This window comes from Oryctolagus cuniculus, chromosome 17 (genome assembly GCF_964237555.1).
Source record: "Oryctolagus cuniculus chromosome 17, mOryCun1.1, whole genome shotgun sequence".
In the NCBI taxonomy this organism is placed as follows: domain Eukaryota; kingdom Metazoa; phylum Chordata; class Mammalia; order Lagomorpha; family Leporidae; genus Oryctolagus; species Oryctolagus cuniculus.
This window is the reverse complement of record NC_091448.1, coordinates 49,355,831-49,376,160: the sequence shown is the minus strand read 5'-3', so window position 1 is coordinate 49,376,160 and position 20,330 is coordinate 49,355,831. Positions and strand designations below refer to the sequence as shown.

The 20,330-nt window shown below is 54.8% G+C and overlaps 2 protein-coding genes across 10 annotated transcripts in view; one reads left to right on the top strand and one right to left on the bottom strand.

The window, feature by feature from the left end:
- Positions 1-4,013, top strand: part of ANKFY1 (ankyrin repeat and FYVE domain containing 1) — a 77,651-nt gene extending 73,638 nt beyond the window's left edge. For all 3 annotated transcript variants that reach the window (XM_070061246.1, XM_070061248.1, XM_070061247.1), the window contains one exon: positions 333-4,013. In XM_070061246.1, coding sequence (XP_069917347.1) covers positions 333-465 — 133 coding nt within the window. In that variant the 3' untranslated portion in view covers positions 466-4,013. The remainder of the gene's footprint in view (positions 1-332) is intronic.
- Positions 4,004-20,234, bottom strand: CYB5D2 (cytochrome b5 domain containing 2). 7 transcript variants are annotated; one of them, XR_011383631.1, is made up of 5 exons: positions 19,917-20,082; positions 14,701-14,841; positions 10,192-10,378; positions 7,303-8,206; positions 4,004-5,620 (listed from the first exon to the last, which is right to left on the bottom strand). XR_011383631.1 is itself a non-coding variant. In XM_070061249.1 (4 exons), the coding sequence occupies exons 1-4, from the start codon at positions 20,109-20,111 to the stop codon at positions 7,990-7,992; spliced, it is 759 nt and encodes a 252-aa protein (XP_069917350.1). In that variant the 5' UTR covers positions 20,112-20,234; the 3' UTR covers positions 4,004-7,989. The 7 variants fall into 7 exon arrangements, 4 of the variants coding, with proteins under 4 accessions (XP_069917350.1, XP_008269091.1, XP_002718905.1 ...); XR_519247.4 differs by having other exon boundaries at positions 19,530-20,037; XR_011383632.1 differs by having other exon boundaries at positions 19,723-20,011.
- Positions 20,235-20,330: the final 96 nt, after the last annotated feature.

The following is a 20,330-nucleotide window of genomic DNA, read 5'->3' as shown; positions in this document are numbered from 1 at the left end:
GCCCCAACTCTCCTGGGCGGAACATGACCACATGGAGTGGCGGGGGGCGCAGGCTGGCGGCCCTCCTGCTGGAGTCCCAGGGAGTCGCAGGGAGTCCCAGGGCGCCCTCATCGCTGGGCTTCCTGCTGAGAACTGCCGAGCTGTTCCCATTCGAACCAAGCAGTTCTTCTGTTAGCATTGAGCTGCTCGTGATCTTTGAAACAAGTCTTCTTCAGTATCACTTTAACTCGGTCATGGCTGGAGTTCTGTTTTCTCCGTGGACTGACAGCCATGCTGGCGGCTGGCACAGGCGCTCACAGCCTGCCCTCACGCTTCTTTCTTTGCTCCCACAGTCGTCACTGCGGACGTCTTCTGTGCCATAAATGCTCGACCAAGGAGATTCCCATTATAAAGTTCGATCTCAACAAGCCCGTGCGTGTTTGCAACATTTGCTTTGACGTGCTGACTCTGGGTGGGGTCTCTTAGTGAGCCCCCGGGAGGGTCCGGGCCATGCCCTCCGCCCCTCCCCAGCAGCTGCTCTGCTCACCAGCCCGCCCCCACCCAGAGCAGGAGCTGGCGTCATCCTCCTGCAGCAATAGACTGGACAGCTGAGGACCACGGCGTGACCCCATCTCAGATGATTCGGTATGACTGTCAGTGTGTCAGACTGCGACCAAACTCACTCAGTGTCACGGTTGGACCAGGCCATGTAGCCTCAGTGGTGAATGTGACAGCAATGAGACCCATCCTGCTAGCAGCATCCAACGACACTGAGCCCACGCTCCCTTCTAGCAGCCTAGTGTGCATCTCCGAGCGTCCATAACGTCTTCCTGCCTGGCTGCCGCCCCAGGCAGCGCCTAACAGTGGAAGCTGGCGGCTTACCGAGAGCTGGCTCTCCTCTGGGCCTGGTGGCTGGGGGCTTTTCTGCACAGTGTTTTCGAGGGAAATAGGACCCTCTGCCCTGGAGTCTTTTTTTGTTTTTTAAGCTAAGCTGTATTTTTTAGTGAGCTACCCCTTTTAAAAAGGTGAAATCTTTCTAAACAGGGTTCAAAGATGAGAGCTAAAAAATCGTGGCCTTAACAACTGAAAGCTTTACCGGTGTTCATGCGAATGAGGTGTCAGGTGCGGCTGGGCAGCCAGACATCTCCGGGCGCTGTCTCCTTCCCTGGTCTCGCTGCGCCCCGAGTCCTCGGCCACTCTGCCGGTGGAGTGGTGGAGGAAATGCACTTTGATTGTGCTGCACTTTTTACATAGCTGCATCATTGGTGACCCCAACTTAAAAATCCATATTCAGAAACAGCCCCACCCGTCCTTGCACCTGCGATTCTAACGCTCAGCTTGGACTGGACCTCAGCTCACACTGATCTTAAAGGGAAGACCCCTGCGGTGTCTTCTGGAGCAGGCGAGGAGGAGGGGGTGGGGAAGACTTCAGTGCCGGGGCATCTGCAGCCTCAGGCTGGAGGCTTGTGGGCCGCGTCTCCTTGACACACGTGGTTCTTGCTGACACCTCCCCTCTCACGCTGTAAGAGGCAGCAGCCGACAGCCCTGGCCAAGCGTGCTCAGCCCCGTGGGAACTCGGGCTTGGCTGCTGACGAGGCCTCCAGAACTTGCTGGGCCTAGCCGCTGCTAGGACGCACGTGAACCCTGAAGTGTTTGATTTCTGTTGAAGGTTTGGCCAGTTTTTAAAAATGCACAGTGAGAAACTTTTACCAATGCTTTTCTTAAAAACAAACTCTGAGATGAATAATTTGTTAGTTATACTCAGAGATTAATAATCTGAATCATACATACTGATTTTTTAAGACATTTAATAACCACTACATTTTTGGCATTAATGAAATATGGATTCATGCATAAAAGGGACTAACTTTTTGTTTGCAATAGCCTGTGTTTTTGGTTTGTTTCTGTCTGTCTTGGATAGTGGTGTGTCCTCCACACTGTCGTACATTGATATTTCTGTTGCCTAAATATGTGTAAAATGAGCTGATAGATCAGAGTGCTACTTTTCGATGTAATTCTGTGATTTATAAGATATACCTGCTTTCTATGTCAATATGAGCTTGTGTACGTTTAAAAGCAGAGTAATTAGCAGAGCCCCTCCCCCCCGGGCGGGGGCTGTGACGTAAGTCACATAGAATTTTTATAGAAAAACAACCAATCTTGGCAAACACTTGGTCCCACGAGGCATGCGATCAGTTTCCACTTTCTGTCGTGTGGAAAGGCCACAGGAATTGGTCTTAGGTAGCTCGGTCCTGTAGAGTAGGAGTCTTGTGGTTCAGACGGGAACTGAGGTGCGCAGTACCTACCTGCTCGTTCTCCTCCCGCTCCCTGCGGATGAGGGAGGGTGGAATCCAGTCAGGGAGGAGGCCAGTGTTCGCGCCTTGCCTCATTGCACGGAACACCTGAGGATCACGTGTGAGTGTGGATTCGCACTTCTGTGTCTGCAGCGTGCAGACAGCGATGGTACTGAGCAGCACGGACTGGGAAAACGTTTCTTACATCCTGCGTTGGCGTCAGGGTGCTTTCAGGCAGATGTGAAGGAGTGTCTCCAGTCTTAGGAACTCTCCCGCCCCCGCTGAAGCTCCCCGAGTGGCACCCGGGGTGGACTCGCCCGTCACTGCCCTGGCTGGGCCTCGGCACACTCCGAGTCCCCTCCGTGCGCTCCATGCCATCAAGACTTGACCACCACACTGCCTAGCTGTCCTCGGGCAGTTTTAATCAGCAGCCTAAGTACTGGTAGCCAAAGCTGTTTTACTCCTTTGGAACGCTGCCAGCTGTCAGTGCGTAGCGCAGGAAGAATCAACTTCTCTGAGACGGGACTTGCACGCCAGTCGGCGCTGTTGGGCCGAATTTGATTCTGCACTGCCTCCCGCTCCTCTGTGCCCTCCTAACAGGCCTTTCCCTTTAAAGACGGAGTCCCAGCCACTGACTGCTGACGAGATTGAATGGGTTAAATGAAGTTCTGATCCTCGAACACACTGACGTCCCACAAACTTAAGTGCCTACACGTAGGACTCTGGTTTCCAGCTGTCGTTCAGTGGTGTCTCACTACGTGACGTGTTAGTGTTACATCTGAAGTCCTTGCCTGTGCGTCGTCAGCCCAATTACCAGTAGTCGAGTCTGGATTAGGTTGCTTGGTTACCTGCCACATTCTCTCCAATGAGTGCGGTCCACATGACCTGTAGTCCTCTACCTCAGAGCCCGAGTCGTTCTGACCACCCCGTTCAGCTTCCTCACTCTTCTCCCTGAGCGGTCCCTGCGTGGAGCCCAGCGTGCATGTGGGTCCACAGGTCTTCCCAACAACTGTCCCACACCTGTGGTCCTGAGCCGTCGCCGCACTAATGTGGCCGTGAGCATGGAGTGGAGGGGAGGTCTTGGGAGGGAGGCGGGCCTCTACCTCCACCCAGGTGTCCTTTATCTGGAGAAAAAGAACACTTTTGAACTGTGTGATGTGTAGACCTGAAAGGCAGCTGCCCAGGTGGCAGAGCAGGAGCAAGTACACGTGACGCTTCCATCACAGAGACTCAGTTTCCCCCGACAAGCCCACGAGAACCTCCCAAAGCGCTGGAGCTCCCACTCGCAGGCAGGGATCTGGAAGCCCCAGGCTCACTCTGTGGAGCGTATTGACAAGGAATAAAGTAAACACTTCAATTCCAGAAGTTCAAGATGCCTTAAAGACTTTCTCGGAGATCCCTGCGTGTGCACGTCCTCTGTGCGGCATAAATAGCATACTAACCTGTTAGACCTGACAGCGGTGGTCTTCCGTAGCTAGGGAGTCCTGAGTCACTGCACGCCGGGTGGGCAGACGTGCAGGGCCGGGCAGCAGCTGTGGGCGCACACAGGGTTGACCTGTGCAGCCCGCAGCCAGTCGGAGTGGTGCTTGGTGTGCGGGGATGCATCTTGAGGGACCACGGCGCTTAACAGCAGTGTTTGCGTGGAGTCCATGGAATGGAATGTATATTTTTCCAGTACTGGTATTTGCATTTTCTGTAACAATTCCTTGTAATAAAATGAGGCAAAATTGTGCATTTAAAGTGGAGACTTTTAATAAGATATTTGTAGTCACTGCTAATGCAGAAGTACCAGTAAGCATTAAAATCAACATATTAAACAAAAACAGACAACTCCCAGTGAGTGAGTGAATCTGGGTTCAGAGTTCTCAGACGGACGGTGAGCGGAGAAGCAGCTGCTGCGGCTGCTGTGCCCTTGGCCCAGGCTGGAGCTTGCAGATGCAGAGTCTTGGTGCCCTGAGGCCTCCATTCGCCAAAGACCTGGAAACCAGCTCCCTGGCTGTTAGCTAGGAGCAACCAAAGAGGATCCGCGGTGTCTGTCCTGGCACTATGAAGTGCTCTCAAGGGTGGGGTGCAGCCCGCGACCTTCCTCTGACGTGCCGCTTCCTGAGCAGCGCAGCCCCACGCTGGTCTGCGGGCCCGAGTTTTCAGGGAGTAGCTTTTCCTAGAGAAAGCGTGCAAGGCATGGGGGTGCGGGGCGGAGGCAGAACCCCAGCTCCGGCTCCTCAGCAGCAGTTCGGGATGCACAGGCAGCTGTGGCGAGGCCCTTCCGGAGGTCCAGCCTTTGCTTGGCCACTACTCCCTGGTGTGGCAGAGCTCAGACCTGGGGGAAGCTCAGCGCTGTCCTGACAGGGCTCCGTCAGACCTCCCCGGGCCAGCACGGGCATGAAGTGAGAACAAAGCTCCTGGCACAGTCGCCCAACAGGTGTCGGTTTTCTTCTCCCTGCCCTTCCACGAGCGGTCTGACTGCAGGCTCAGCCTTGGATGCACTGTCTGTGGCGCCCACCCCTCCACAGATTTGCCCCAGGCCACCTCTGTGGGAAGCCTTTGACTTCACAGTGATGCCCATGCTTGCTGAGTCCTTTGACTCCCCTAAAGTGTTAGCACCGAAGAGAAAATGGATTCTCATCAAGCAAGGGACTGAGCAGCTCCCGAGGCCGGCTGAGGGTCTGCAGCGAGCCCAGGCCCCTCTAGGCACTACCGAGTGTGCACCTGGCCGCAGTGACGGCAAGCTCCGTCTTGCTCCTTGTCTGTTGGCAAGGGCCTGGACGTCTCTGGAGCTGGCCTGCACACCATCCCTGAATTTCTGCTTCAAGAATGGCCTCTGGGTGCTCCAACCAGGGTTTACTCCACCACACTATGAGCTCCTTGAGGTCAGAGGCTGCCCTGGCCGTTGGCCAGCACAGTGGCAATGACTAGTTTCTAGTTAGGGTCATTGGCGGAAGCCTCAGTCACTGAACTCCAGGCCTTCAAGTCACTGTAGTTGTCATCCTTAGGTGAACAGTCCCGGTCACGACTGGTGCAGGTAGGCTGGGCGTTCACCCACAGTAGTACAGAGCAGCAAAGGGCACTGAGGCAGGAGTCAAGGAGCCTGGGCCTCAGCTCCTCATGCCACAGTCAGAGTAGACGCGCGTACGCAACGGCTGGTGCTGCGCCAATCCAAAGCCAGGAGCTGGGTGCTTCTTCCAGGTCTCCCATGTGGGTGCAGGAGCTCAATGACTTGGGCCATCTGCTGCTTTCCCAGGCCACAGCAGAGAGCTGGATCAGAAGTGGAGCAGCCAGGACTGGAACCAGTGCCCACATGGGCAGGTGGCAGCTTTACCTACTACATCATAGTGCTGGCCCCAAATCTTTAAAAAAAGAAGAAGAAAAAAACCCCCACTGTGAAGGACCCTGAGGAGCGAACACAAAGTGCTGCCCCAACTGAGGGAACGGGCCTCGGGACGCAGCTGTGGGCGGGGGGGGGGGGGGGGGGGCTGCAGTCTCAGGACCTGGGAGGTGGACTGACAGAGCGGCCTAAGAGCCTGTGGGAAAGGAGGGGCGGCCATGGAAGGGCATCCTCCGCCCAGGGGCTTAAGAGCTGGGACTTGACCCTCACAGAGAGGCAGCCCCCAGGAGCCTTAGGACGATGCCTCGCTGGAGTGCAGCATTGCAGGTGGGACACGACAGCCTCGCTCAGAGTGCAGCACTGCTGACAGAGGGGACGGAAAGGAGGGAACCCGGAGGTGGGGTGGCCTGGACTTGGCTGCCGGGGACATGGGATTGCCTGCTCGGTGGTGCACTGCGGACAGTGGTGCCACCGGTGGAGAAGTGGGAGGCCCGCTGGAGGGGAAGATGAAGACGGAAGGCCAGGACCGCCTTGGAGAGCTGCCTGGAGTAGCAGGTGGGCAGGCCAGGTGCTGAGGAAGGAGGGAAAAGCCAACAGGAGGAGTGTGTGGCGGGCAGAGCTTCAGGAAGGCCGAAAAGGAATGGCCAGAGAAGGGAGATGAGGACCAGCCCAAGGGGAGCTTTTAGGGAGGACCTCGTGGTAAACGGGGTCCCGTACAAGAGATGGAGGGGAGAATCGAAGCAACCACAGGAGCTGCCAGGGCAGGACGTGTCCCGCTATTGGCAGGGAGGCTGAACCGCAGAGATGGGGGAGGCTAAGCCGGTGGGGGCTGGCACCGTGACAGAGTGGGTCATGTCTTGGCTGCTCAACTTCCTGATCCAGCTCCATGCTGGTGGCCTGAGAAAGGCAGGGGAGGGCGGCCCAAGTGTTTGAGGGCCATCTGTGGTAGGAGGTACACAGGGCAGCTACGAAGAACTAGGGGTGTTAAGGGGGAACATTTTATCTATGAAGTGGGAGGAATGAGCAGGGAGAGGTTAGAGGTGAGGAAGGCCCTGGGGTGGCAGAAGCAGCCATGAGCCGGAACCAGGTGTAAGAACAGCATGGGCCAGGGGCGCCCAGCCACCAGTGGAGGGACTGGCCAGTGCATCTGGAAAGCTGTTGGTGATACTGACGAAGAGGGTGGAGGAAGCATAAGGGATACTTAAAGACAGAAGAGGGGCAGCGATGAAGGCTTAGGCGACAGCTGAACACAGTCCGCATTGTGGCACAGTGGGTTAAGCTGCTGTCTGCACTGCTGGCACCCCGTGAGTGCTGGCTGCTCCACTTCTGATCCAGCACCCTGGTAATGCACGTGGGAAAGCAGAGATGGCCCACATGCTTGGGCCCCTGCCTCCCACATGAGAGACCCTAGTAGAGTTCCTGGCTCCTGGGTTCAGCCTGGTCCAGCTCTGGCCATTGTGGCCATCTGGGGAGTGAACCAGCAGATGGAGGATCTCAGCTTTCTGTATGCCTTTCAAATAAATAAACTGAGGGGCAAAAATAGGAATTCCCTTCATTTTAAATAAGTAAATAAAGGGATAGCCCTCCACCCCTCTACTTGAGAACTCCAGAGGGGTGGGTAGGAGACACGTCCCGCGCCTCCAGCCCAGCCACCGGAAGTGGGAACCGTCTGGTTCCACACCTGACGTGCTGCTCTCCATTTACCTCGTGTGAGCCGCAGAACCACCTCTGGCTCAAAACGCAGACTTCTCCCTTTGAAGACAAGCCCATCTGATAAGGGTCTGAACGAGGGGCAGCATCCTTGCTGGACATCGTCGTTCAGGCGCTCCACGTCCACCATGAGCCTGCCCGTGTCAGCAGCCCTCGCTGGAGGGCCTGTCCACCCAGTGGACTTCTGGTGATTTATTCACGTTGCCTTAGCGTGGTCTTCCTTATGAGAAAGGTCATAAGAGCTGGAGTCACAGGTGTAGCCAGCGGGGAATCCAGCCAGGGTGCCCTGCGGCCTCAAGGCTTTGGGGGACACCTGTGTTTCTGCTCGCTGGCTGGGGAAGAATGTGACCCCCTCTCGCCTGGCAGGGCCCAGGCCAGCAGCAGGGGCAGGCAGCCTATGGGAAGGCAGCACAGATCTCCCGTGATGGTCAGTTATCCAACGTGGCCATCTTGGCGGGGTTCTGAAGGAAGATGGCAAGTGGCCCCAGGGGAGCGCATCCAGGAGGCGCCCAGTCCCGCTGCCCAGCTCCTGCGCCACTCAGCAGAAAGGCACACCGCGGGGAGGAGGCCGAGTATGTCTGCAGAGTGACCAGTCCTCCCAGGGCCTCCTGTTCCACGCCAGGAGCCACGCCCAGGGCATCTCTAGGCAGGGTTCTCCATGTTTTATCAGAGGGCGCCAACTCAGAGTGGGAAGAAGCACGTGATGGCCAGAGGTGGGCAGCCTGGGTACTCCTGCAGGCCAGGGTGGTCCAGGTCCCCACGATTTCTGTGGGTGGGGTTGTCCAGCATCTCCTCACTGGGGGGGCCGGTGGTTCTCACACACACGCAGTGGGGCTCCTTGGCCCCTGGCTTATACAGCTTCCTGGGGACACCAATCCAGTCTCTGCTCACCCCTCCACTAAGAGCACAAGGAAAGAAGACTTCTTAAAGGTGGCAACTCAGAAAGCGGGAGCCAGAGGCGGAAGGGGCAAGCCAGGCCTTAGGAAAAGCAGAGCGGCTCCTCCGGCCGTCTTGGTGTTGTGCGGGGGCAGCGTCTGCAGTGTTCAGCCCCGGGGCCTCCGTGCTCTCCCCCAACCGCCCCAGCTGCCCTGGCACCACACCAACACCCCTTCTCCAGGCAGAGGGCGGAGCCCACCCTCAGCCCTGCCCTGGCCCTCCCTAGGCACTTCCCACCCTGCTGAGTCTCATCTCTTCCCTTGCACCTCCCAGGGCAGGCTGGGACTTGATCCTAGGGCACCTGGTGGGGACTGGGCAACTGAGATAGCACGTCGGGGGCCCTCAGCTGAGGCCAGCTGGCTCAGGCTGTTCTGGGAATCTCGTGGCCTGGGGCCCTGCATGGGGCCAGTCCTTGGTGTCTCCAGGCTTCAGAGACCCTACACAGGCAGAGCAACCTCCTATCCTGGGCAGAGAGACCCATGTGTCAGGGCACTAGGCGTGGCCTCTCAGACTCACAGGCCTCGCCAAAGGAAAATGAGATTTAGATAACTGAAGCCTCATGGAGGCTGCAGAGAGCCTGAGGCAGGGTAACCTGCATCAGAGCCACTTCCGCCCGGTTGGGAACCATCCAGACACACACACATGTGAGTGGAGAACCACCCACGGGGCTGAGGCACAGGGACAGGGCCCCAAGGGCTCTAGGGGAGGATCTGGGAGGGGCTGGTCAGGCAGAGGGCTGTGGGCGGGAGGACAGCATCTACACAGGCCTGGGGTGGGGGGTGGCACACCTCCTGACAGGTAGCCACCAGCTCAGACACAGGACACAGGAGGTGTCTGTTCCAAATGGGTGGCCAGGGAAGATGGGGCTCTCCTCCCCGCTGCTCCCCTGAATGAAGGCGGAGGCAATGTGAGGGATGCGTGGGCCTGCCTGCTCTCGCAGTGAGTGAGTGGAGGAGGAGGGCATGGAGGCAGAGCGTGGCCCTAGGGGTGAGGCCCGGCTCCTGTTAGCAGGAGCAGACTCCTGCCACCTTGCCGTGAGGCCCTTCAGGGGCCAGCTTCTGGCTTCCTTCATCCCCTAGCAGAGCGACAGGAAATCCAAGGGACTCAGGCTGAAGTTCCAGCCTAGCCTGGCTTGATGACCAGGACAGGAAATGTCTTCAGCTGCCTAACCCCCCTGGATCCCCAGGCATCACTCCTAGCCCGGCTCACCTCCCTTTATCCCGACATCAAAGGATGTTTCCATGTGGCTCACACTGCCTGGACTCTCAGGAGCCACAGTACTCTCAAGGTAAGGCACCAGGAGGGCGTGGGTCCCTCCCACCTCCCCAGGCCCCGCAGGCAGGAGTGACTGATGCAGCAGGTTAAGTACTGCCTGTGATGCGAGCATCCTGTATCACAGTGATGGCTGCAGTCTGGCTGCCCTGCTTCCCATCCAGCAACTTGCTAATGCACCTGGAGGACAGCCCAAGTGCTTGGACCCCTGCCACCCATGTGGGAGACCTGGATGGAGCTCCAGGCTCCTGACTTCAGCCTGGCCCAGGCCCAGCCATTGTGGCCATTTGGGGAGTGAACCAGTTGATGGAAGATCTTTTTCTTTCCATCTCTGTCACTCTGCCTTTCAAATAAAATAAATCTTAAAAAAAATAAATAAATAAAAACAGGAAATCAAGGTCTGTGGATGGCCACACAGGCCAAGGCAGGCACGAAGCGGTGCTGGCACCTTCTGGTCCCCAGGTCTTAAGCAGTGGGGCAGGGGGTTCTCAGAGCCGATGCTGTCACACAGCTGTTTGCCACAGGGAACTTTCTGAGTTCTCTGCAGCAGAGAATCCCTGGTGCACAGCACCTGAGTTCTCAACCAGTCCCCTGGCTTAATTCCTGGGTTCAGTGGATGGTGCGCAGGGAAGGCCTGGGAGTCTGGGCTGGGAGAGGGGTGGGCAGCTCGTGTACCTGTGTTGGGAACACCAGAACCGGCTGCCCCTGGCCGCACTCCACTCGGTGTTGCATGGCGGGAACTTCTGCTTCTCCTTCCACTCCTGTTTATTGGCCTCCAAGCCTTTGGTGATCATGGCTTCTACGTGAGTCAGCTCTGGGGTGGGCTGCCCATCCTCACTGTAGAAGCGTCCTATCACCCTTCCTGTGGTGAGAACACAGTGGGAGTGAGGTGTGACACACGCGTAGCTCCTTGGGCAGGGGCAGTGAAGTTCAAGGTACCCAGGTGTCTGACTTCAGTGTTCCAGTGGCCGGCTGGCTCTGGTTTATTAGGGACTGGAGGGGCGTCAGCTGTCATGCATGCCAAGTCTCGCAGCATCCTACCAGACCCCAGACGAGGGTGTCCCCTCCCGGGGCTGCGGTGCGCCAGAGGGGTACCAGAGCATCCTTCTCATCACTACCCTGGAGTGCACTGCCAGTGGAGCCCTGCTAATGTACCTGGGAGGCAGTGGAGTGTGGTCCAAGTGCTTGGGTCCCTGCCACCCGTGTGGGGGACTAAGGTGGAATTCCCAGCCCCTGGCTGTGGCCTGGTCTAGCCCTGGCTGTTGTGGGCATTTGGGGAGTAAATCAGAGGATACAAGATCAATTTCTCTCTCTCTCAAATAAGTAAAACTTTGAAAACAAACTGGAATCCTATCATGTCAAGTCCATGTCTGAAGATGTCCCAAAGCATGTGAATGAAACACAGATTTTTATAAAAGATTTATTTGTTTATAAGTCAAAATTAAAGAGAGAGAGAGAGAGAAACACAGTGAGATCTTCCATCTGTTGGTTCACTCCCCAAATGGCCTCAATGGCCAGGGATGGGCCAGGCCAAAGCCAGGAGCTTCTTCCAGGTATCCAATGTGGGTTTAGGGGCCCAAGCATCTGGGGCATCCTCCACTGCTTTCTCAGGCACATTAGCAGAGAGCTGGATCCGAAGTGGAGCAGCTGGGACTCGAACTGGCACCCATATGGGATGCCGGTGCAGCAGACGGCAGTTTAACCTGTTGTGCCACAGTGCCAGCCCCAAAGCAGAATTCCAACTAGGCCTCTTGGGTACCATTTCACTTCTGTGCGCCTCCTCAGCCTTGTCAGGCCACGCCCTCGTTTCGTACCCGAGGCTCCAGCACTGCGATTTCCTTTCCGTTCCTGGACCATGCTTCACTGCTCCCCACCCAGGCCTCACTCTGCCCTCAGCCCGGAAAGCTTCCCCAGGCTCCCAGGAGGCTGCCGGCTCCCAGCTTAGCTACCATCTGCTCTTAAGGTGCCACACGCCCCTAAACACGCAGCACATCAGTTTTATTCACAGTCCTGTCTGGAGTTTTCGGAACCATTTCCTTGTTTATGATACGCCTCTCCAAGAGTGAGGCCCACCACTCAAAACAGCTTAGGACCCAGCGTTGTTCTAAATCCTTGTCCGCTGAATCAGGGAAGGGTGCAGGGCCCTAGCTGCACGCCTGCAATGCACGTGCTGTCTGGACAGCTGCCCACTACGCAGCAGCCCTGCATTCAGTGAGTCCCAAAGAGAGGACAGCAGTGGTACAGGCCACAGGGAAGCAGTCGTGAAGTTGTGTCATGGGAGTGGCCGTCACCAAGGGCTGGACCCCCAAGCCAATCCTGTACACAACAAAAGCATCTCATTTTCTCTTGAGGCCTGAGGTGTGGCTGCCAAAATAGCTTCCAGACTTTACCTCAGTGCCAACTTTTTTTTTTTTTTTTTTAAGATTTATTTATTAGGGTCAGCACTGTGGCACACTAGGTTAATCCTCTGCCTGCAGTGCCAGCATCCCATATGGGCGCCGGTTCTAGTCCTGGCTACTCCTCTTCAAGTCCAGCTCTCTTCTGTGGCCTGGGATAGCAGTAGAAGATGGCCCAAGTGCTTGGGCCCCTGCACCCGCATGGGAGACCAGGAGGAAGCACCTGGCTCCTGCCTTCAGATCAGCACAGCGTGCCAGCCACAGCGCACTGGCCGTGGCGGCCATTTAGGGAGTGAACCAATGGAAGGAAGACCTTTCTCTCTGTCTCTCTCTCTCACTGTCTGTAACTCTGCCTTTCAAATAAATAAATAAATCTTTTAAAAAAAGATTTATTTATTTATTTGAAAGGCAGAGTTACAGAGAGGCTGAGGCAGAAAGAGAGAGAGAGGAAGAGAGAGAGAAAGAGGTCTTCCATCTGCTAGTTCACTCCTCAAATGGCTGCAATGGCTGGAGCTGGGTTGATACAAAGCCAGGAGCCAGGTGCTTCTTCTATGTCTCCCACATGGGTGCAGGGGCCCAAATGCTTGGGCCATCTTCTGCTGCTTTCCCAGGCCATAGCAGAGAGCTGGGTCAGAAGTGAAGCAGCCAGGACTCGAACTGGCACCCCTATGGGACGCTGGCACTGCAGGCAGTGGCTTTACCCACTATGTTACTGTGCCAGCCCCCAACAGTATGTACTCTTACAACAAGCCTTCATTCCCTTGGGGCTGGCGCCGTGGCTCACTTGGTTAATCCTCCGCTGTGGCACCGGCATCCCATATGGGTGCTGGGTTCTAGTCCCAGCTGGGGCGCTAGATTCTGTCCCAGTCGCTCCTCTTCCAGTCTAGCTCTCTGCTGTGGCCCGGGAAGGCAGTGGAGGATGGCCCAAATCCTTGGGCCCCTGCACCCACATGGGAGACCAGGAAGAAGCACCTGGCTCCTGGCTTCAGATCGGTGCAGTGGTGGCCGTTGCAGCCATTTGGGGAGTGAACCAACGGAAGGAAGACCTTTCTCTCTGTCTCTCTCTCTCACTGTCTATAACTCTACCTGTATGTATGTATGTATGCATGCATAAATAAATCAATAGAAAAAAACAACAAGCCTTCATTCCCAACACCCTGCGGGTTTCTGGGGACCTGGAAGAGCCGGGCATGGCCTCCAGCCTTCAGGACACGCTAACAGAAGGCAAAAGCTGTGCTGAGCCTTCCCGGGCCCCAGAAGGCCTGGAACCGGAACTTATCCATGGTGGCATTCAGAGAGGTCCTTACTTGAACTCAAATCTGCATTTCCAACCCTAGTTCCCCACCCTCCCGGAACACTTTAGCTTTGTTCTATTGAGATTAGTTCACTTGCCTCACCCCACACACCAAACACTTCCAGTTTGCTCCCCAAATCTCAGTACGAAGTGTTTGGCCTTCCTCGTGGGACTCCATTCCTCTTCCTTTGTGTTGGGCTTTCTTTTCCCAGTAGTGTTTCAATGCTGATTCAGTGACCTCCTGGAGACAGGGGACAGCCACGCGCTCTGAAGCGCAGATAGACAGAGGTGAGTTCTTTCGATGGCCTCAGGAAGGAGCTGGGCACACTAAGGAAAATAAGAGAAGGTGTGCTGCCGATCAGGGCAACACAGGCCAGCAAGAGGCCAGGTGGGGACTGGGAGTGCACTGTACACGTTAGATGATATGGGGCCAGCACTGGGGCGCAGCAAGCGAGTTTTCCAGCTGCTCCACTGCTGATCCAGCTCCCTGCTAATGGCCTGAGAAAGCAACAGAAGATGGCCTGGGTGCTTGGGCCGCTGCCACCGATGTGAGAGACCCGGATGGAGTCACCAGCTCCTGGCTTTGGCCTGGCCCAGTCCCAGCCATTGTGGCCATTTGGGAATGAACCAGGGAATGGCAGATCTCGTTCTCTGTGTGTCACTCTGCCTTTCAGATAAATACATCTTAAAACTATTAGATGATATGAAAACAGCCTGGACCAGCTGGATGTGGGTGGGGCTGGTAAAAGTGCTAGAGGTTCTCAGAGGAGGTAACCTGTGTTATAGGGGTGGAAGCAGTTCACTCGGGAGGAGGCCTCTCTCCTCAGAGGAAAACACATATTGAAGGAGTTCAAGCCTTCCTGGCTGCGTGCTGAAGCCAGAAGCCCCAACGCAGTGAGGCAAGGAGCTGCCCTCCTGGGGCTGGCTGTTCAAGGCTGGCACCAGCCACCACTGCCTCTGTGCAACTGAGACCAAAGCAAGCGGCGTGGCAATCTTCTCCCAAGATTGAGAGAGAGAGAAACAGGTGTCCTACCCATGTACTTCTGGGGCTCACTGCCTCACTCACTACCAGGGTTTAAAGTGGGAATTCCACAGCAGGGGGCATGCGTCTGACCCAGCGGTTAAGGAGGTGGTGAAGAAACCCACAGTCCCACATCAGAAGGCTTGGATTCAATACCTGACTCCAGCTTCCTAGTAATGCGGACACTGGGAGGTAGCAGGTGATGGCTCAAGTAATTGGGTTGCTGCCACCCACGTGGGAGACTGGATGGGGTTCCTAGCTCTTGGCTTTAGCTCCAGCCCAGCCCTGACCACTGCAAGCATTTGGGGAGTGAACTAGCAGACTGTAACATTCTCTCTCTTTGCCTCTCAAATTAGAAAAAAAAAAATTACATATTTTAACCTTGAGTCTAATCCCTGAAGAATTCCAGCCCCTTACAAAGAACTGCAAAGCAAGCCAATGAAACCCACAGGAATGACCTGTGGCCTACCTACCAACAAATACATAATTCTTCTCATAGAACGAGAGCCAGTTTTGCAGCGTGAGCATCTCGGAGAAGGACAAGTCAGAGACGTCATCCACGAGGCCTGCTTCAGAGTAGTCTCCGGTCACAAATGCTCTGGAGGCGTCCCGGCCTGCAGGAGGGCAGTCCCAACAGATTAGACTGTAAGCCATGGGCAGTGCGCAACTCAGACATCTGTCTCCCGAAAACCGTCTCCTGCCGACAGAATGGCCTCTCCTCTGTGACAGACGCTGCTGACCACAGGCAGCCTCTCCCTGGCATCTGTCTCATTTTTTCATTCACTCCAGCAACGGCTCCCGTGACACCGCGTGCCAGGTCCTCCTCCTACCTCTCCATGTCCCTAGTGTCTCCAGCCCGAGGGGCTCATCGAGTTGGCATCTTTAGTTCAGACCTCTCCCAGCAACCAGACCCGCATATCCAAGCGTCTTCTCCCCATCACTTACTTGTCATACACATCTCAACTTCCAAACCTCCACGTGGAACCAATGCCCAGCAGCAAGCCCAGCCCAGGACACAGCACCTATCTCAGCGAACGCCCACCAGCTGCTCGACCCAGGCCGGTGGTCCTTGTAGCTCCATCCTCGGGTCCTCAGTTCTCTCAGCAAATAGCTCTGCTGTCAGTCCTCCCGCCTCCACATACCCCTGAGCAGGCCCGGCCTGCCGTCGCCTCATCAGCACCCCGGCAACAGACCCCTGGCAGGCCCCAACACGCATTCCTACCCCACCACCTAGTCCACATACATCTCTCAGGCAGATTTTTCTTAAAGTTTTGTTTGTGTATTTGAAAGGCAGAGCAACAGAGAGATGGAGAGAGATCCTCCGTTCCTTAGTTCACTTCCCAAATGCCCACAACAGTCAGGATTGAGCCAGGAGCCAGGAATTCCATTCTGGTCTTCCACGATGGTGGCAGGAACCCAAGTATTTGGACCATTTTCCGCTGCCTCCCAAGCGCGTTAGCAGGAACTGGATCAGAGGTGGAAGGGGACTCAATCCCAAGCCCTCAGAGACGGATGTTGGCAGCCAAGGCGATGGCTTAATCCACTGTGCCACAACACCCACTCCTTAGGCAGATATTTTAAACACAAATTGATTGTGTCACTCTACTGCCAAAAACAGCCATCAGTGGCTTTCCTCTGCCCTGTGACGGTGTCCAAATTCCTCCATGCCACACAGCGCCTGGACCAGCTGCCGCCAACCCTGCACGGCCACTTTCTTCACTGTTCACTGTTCACTTCTCTTCCTCTCCTCCCTCCACTGGTGACATCAGTTTTTTCTTTTCTTTTTTATTTTTTTTTTTTGACAGGCAGAGTGGACAGTGAGAGAGAGACAGAAAGGTCTTCCTTTTGCCGTTGGTTCACCCTCCAATGGCCGCCACGGCCGGCGCGCTGTGGCTGGCGCACCGCGCTGATCTGATGGCAGGAGCCAGGAGCCAGGTGCTTTTCCTGGTCTCCCATGGGGTGCAGGGCCCAAGCACTTGGGCCATCCTCCACTGCACTACTGGGCCACAGCAGAGAGCTGGCCTGGAAGAGGGGCAACCGGGACAGAATCCGGCGCCCCAACCGGGACTAGAACCCGGTGTGCCGGCGCCGCAAGGTGGAGGATTAGCCTAGTGAGCCGCGGCGCCGGCCAGTTTTTTCTTTTAACTTTTATTACAAAAACATTTCATTAACTGTGCGATACCCATTTACTGGTTGTATTTTCTAATAGTCTGTAGGTTTCATAAGGGAAGAGAACACACCGAACTCATTCATACCAATTCCCTGGCACCTGGTACAGTACTTGATCTTCAGTGCATTCCCCATAAACACTGACTGAAGAAGTCCAAACATTTACAGCCAACTGATTTTCAGCAAGGGTACCAAGGCAGTTCAGTGACAGGAAGAACAGGGTTTTCAACAAATAGGACAACATGCAAAAAAATGAAACTGGACCCCTACCCCACACCAGAAACAAAAATCAACTCAAATTACTGACTTGTAAGAGCCAGCTAAAGTGTAAAATTCTTAGAAGATGACATACATGTTAGGGCTGGCGCTGTGGCACAGTGGGTTAAAGCCCCAGCCTGCAGCACCGGCATCGGCATCCCATACAGACACCAGTTCAAGTCCCAGCTGCTCCACTTCCAAACCAGCTCTCTGCTATGGCCTGGGAAAGCAGTGAAAGATGGCCCAAGTTCTTGGGCCCCTGCACCCATGTGGGAGATCTGGAAGAAGCTCCTGGCTCCTGGCTTCAGATCAACTCAGCTCTGGCTGTTGTGGTCATTTGGGGAGTGAACCAGTGGATGAAAGACCTCTCTCTCTCTATCTAATTCTTTCAAATAAATAAAATAATTCTTAAAAAAAAAAAAAAAAGAAGACATACATGTAATTCTTTGTGACCCTGGGTTGAGCAATGGTTTCTTAGCATGCCAAAAGCACAAACAGCCAAAGGGGGGAAAGACAGATGATATGAACTTATTAAAGTAGAAAATTTTCACACATCAAATGACATGATCAAGAAAGAAAAAAAAACTATAAAATGGGGAAAATATTTTAAAAACACATTTTATAAGGGTCTAGTATCCAGAATATATAAAGAACTCTTACAATTCAGCAATAAAAAGACAAACTTGTTTTTAAAAAAATGGACAAAGAATTTGAGCAGGTATTTTTCCACAGCAGACAGACGGTCGACAAGCATATGAAAAGATGCTCAACATTATTAGGCTTTAGGAAAGTTCAAATAATCAAGACCCAGTGAGCTCCCACTTCCAACCCACGAGTACGGTTATAATAAAGGACAATATAAGTTTTGGTGACATTGTGGAGAAGCTGGTAGTCTAATTCTTTCCTGGTGAGAATGATAATGGTGTAGCCACTTTAGAAAATAACCCTAAAAAGTTGACATTGCATGGTAACATTGCATGGTTACCATATGACCTAGGAATTCCCCTCCTAGGTATACACCCAGGAGAAATGAAACCATTTGTTCACACAAAAACTTATACACAAATTTCACAGCAGTATTATTTATAACTGGCAAAAGTAGGAACCCTAAACTTCATCAACTAATACATACAAGGATACTTCAGCAAATTTATGGAAAATGGAATTAAAAGGTAAGTTTATTTTTGTGCAAAAAGTTTTGAAATCCGTGCGTTCCAGAGATCTTCAAAAAACATAAAAATATATTATTAAAAAACCATGCATGGCTCTCAATTTTTTTTTTGCACCAAAACAAACTCATCTTTTTATTATATTTTCTATGAACTTCTTGAAATACCCAATAAAAGGTGATGTATTTATACAATGGAAGCTTATTCAGCCATAAAAGAGGAATGAAATCCTAATACATCAAGGAAGAACCTTGAAAACATTATGCTAAATGAAACCAGGCACAAGTGTATGGTGTATATGAAATGCTTGCAACAGGCCAATCTATCGAGTAGAGAGTGGTTACCAGAGACTGTGGTGGGGAGGCGATGAGGGTAACTGCTAATGGATTTGGAATTTCTCTGTGGGGTGATAAAAACGCTTGGGGCTTACAATAATGTTTGTCAAAGTTTCCTGAATTACGTACCAGGGCAGGGCAGACTTTATGTGACTTTTATCACACGTACGTACCCACCCCAGAATGAACCAATAAACATAACTGGCTTCTCTGCCAGACTGTGGCGGTGGGGAGCACACTGGAGACATCTCTGACTTCTCGGCACCAGGCACTAAGTGGGACGAAGCGTAGTGGTCAGTGAATGGATGCCGGATGAACACTGGGCACACGGGAAGGAATTCAGCAGCGAAACAGCAGCCCGCAGGGAAGGTTTTGTGCCCACCCACCCTGTGCATGCTTCCATGAAGCTGCAGCAGCCTATGGTGGGACCCCTCAACGGACAGGTGCAAAACACCCTGACCCCAGCTCCAGCTCAGGGTGTGTGCGTGGGGGGAGGGGGCCTTTTTGCTGACGCTTGTCAAGACCCAGGGGACTCAGTTCCTTCTCTGTCATGCTTCTGTCTTCCCTGGCGACAGGGAAGTGACTTGCACTTAAACACCAAAGGTGGTTTCTCAATTCCTCTAAGATAACAAGGAAAATGCTGTGTTACAGCAGCCTGGTCACTCGCCCTGCTTCTCCCCTGCCTTTAAGCCCGGGAGACGGTCAGTCCCCCGGTCGTTACAGCTGCGGGCGGCCCTAGTCCATGCCGCACAGTGCTCACTGTGAGGACTTTGGACAAGTCACATCTTTCAGTCCTCTTGGGGGCAAAATAAACCACATCTGACAACTGTTCTTCGCGGCCTAACATATGCACAGCTTTATTCGGAGTATGAAAAGCCTGTTAACGTGATCACACACACCCTCCTGTGCCCTCACCTCATCATCATTGCTAAGAAACGCAAGCGCATCTGAACTTCAAGCAAGAACTACTCAAACCCCTGAGTTCGGAGGAAGAAACGCTGACTTCAGATCGGGGCATACTGAGGGGCTGCTTGGAATCGCTAGGGGACTGAGGGCGGGGACGGGTCTCACTCATGTCCGCGCCCTGGGGACCCCTGCATTGGCCTGGCCCACGCCGGTGTCCCCCGACTTCCGGCGGTGGGTGAGGGGTCACAAACCAAAGGAAGGAGGAAATTTCTCGAACGTAGGTCACGCAGGGGAATGAGAGGCGGCGTAGAGGTCGGAGCTGGCGGAGGGTGCAGCTGGGACCCTCCCGCCGGGGGCTCGTATGAACGGGGAGAGGAAGCACAGGAATAAACAACGGCACAAACGAACGATGCGCATTCGGCGTCGCGCCCAAGGAGGCCGAGGCGGCAGCCGCCTCGCCGATACCTGCGAAGCCGCTATAGTGGGCCCCAGGCTCGTAGTGCCTCCGGCCAGAAGACACATCGTAGACGCGGCCGAGCAACGCCAGATAGAGGCCCGGGTCTCCCGGGCCGCCCCGGTAGCGAGCCAGCTCCTCCGGTATGAAAAGGCGGAAGCTAGCGCGCGGACGCCACCAGCCCATTAGCCGCGCTGCCATTACCGCCGCCGCCGCCACCGCCAGGCTCAGCAAGAGCCCACGCCCGCAGAGCCTCTGCATCCAGACAGCCGTAACCTCGCCGAACCTCCGAAGTTTCCGCCTCTCTACCCACAGCCAAGATGGCGGGGACGCCGGCCGTGACGTCACCAGCGCGACTCACACACGCCCACGTTCGCACCCTTGGGCGAAAAACTCACTCCCTGGTTCTGACTCATCGTGGTACTTTTCCAGCATAGCTTGTGGACGTGGAGGGATGCCGAGCAGGCGGAACAGCAACGAAAACCATTGCCTTGTAGGAGCTTCGCCCCCAACAAAGATGGCCGTAAAGGCGGCTGCGGAATGACGTAGAAGCTATGACAGACGCGCCCTGACAAAAATCCCGAGGGTTCCATCCACTGCGGCCGAAGCCCTCGCCTAGCTGTCGTGAGCTGGTACGGTCCGCTTGACGGTGCCTTTGCGACAGCAACCCAGCCTTGACGGCCAGGAAGCCGGAAGCCGCTGCCGCCGCCGTCGTCCCCTCCCCGTCCCCGTCCCCGTCCCCGCCCGCCGGGTGCTGTCGGAGGTTGACAGGTCGAGGCAGGGAGGCGGCGGCGGCGGCGGCGGCAGAGCCG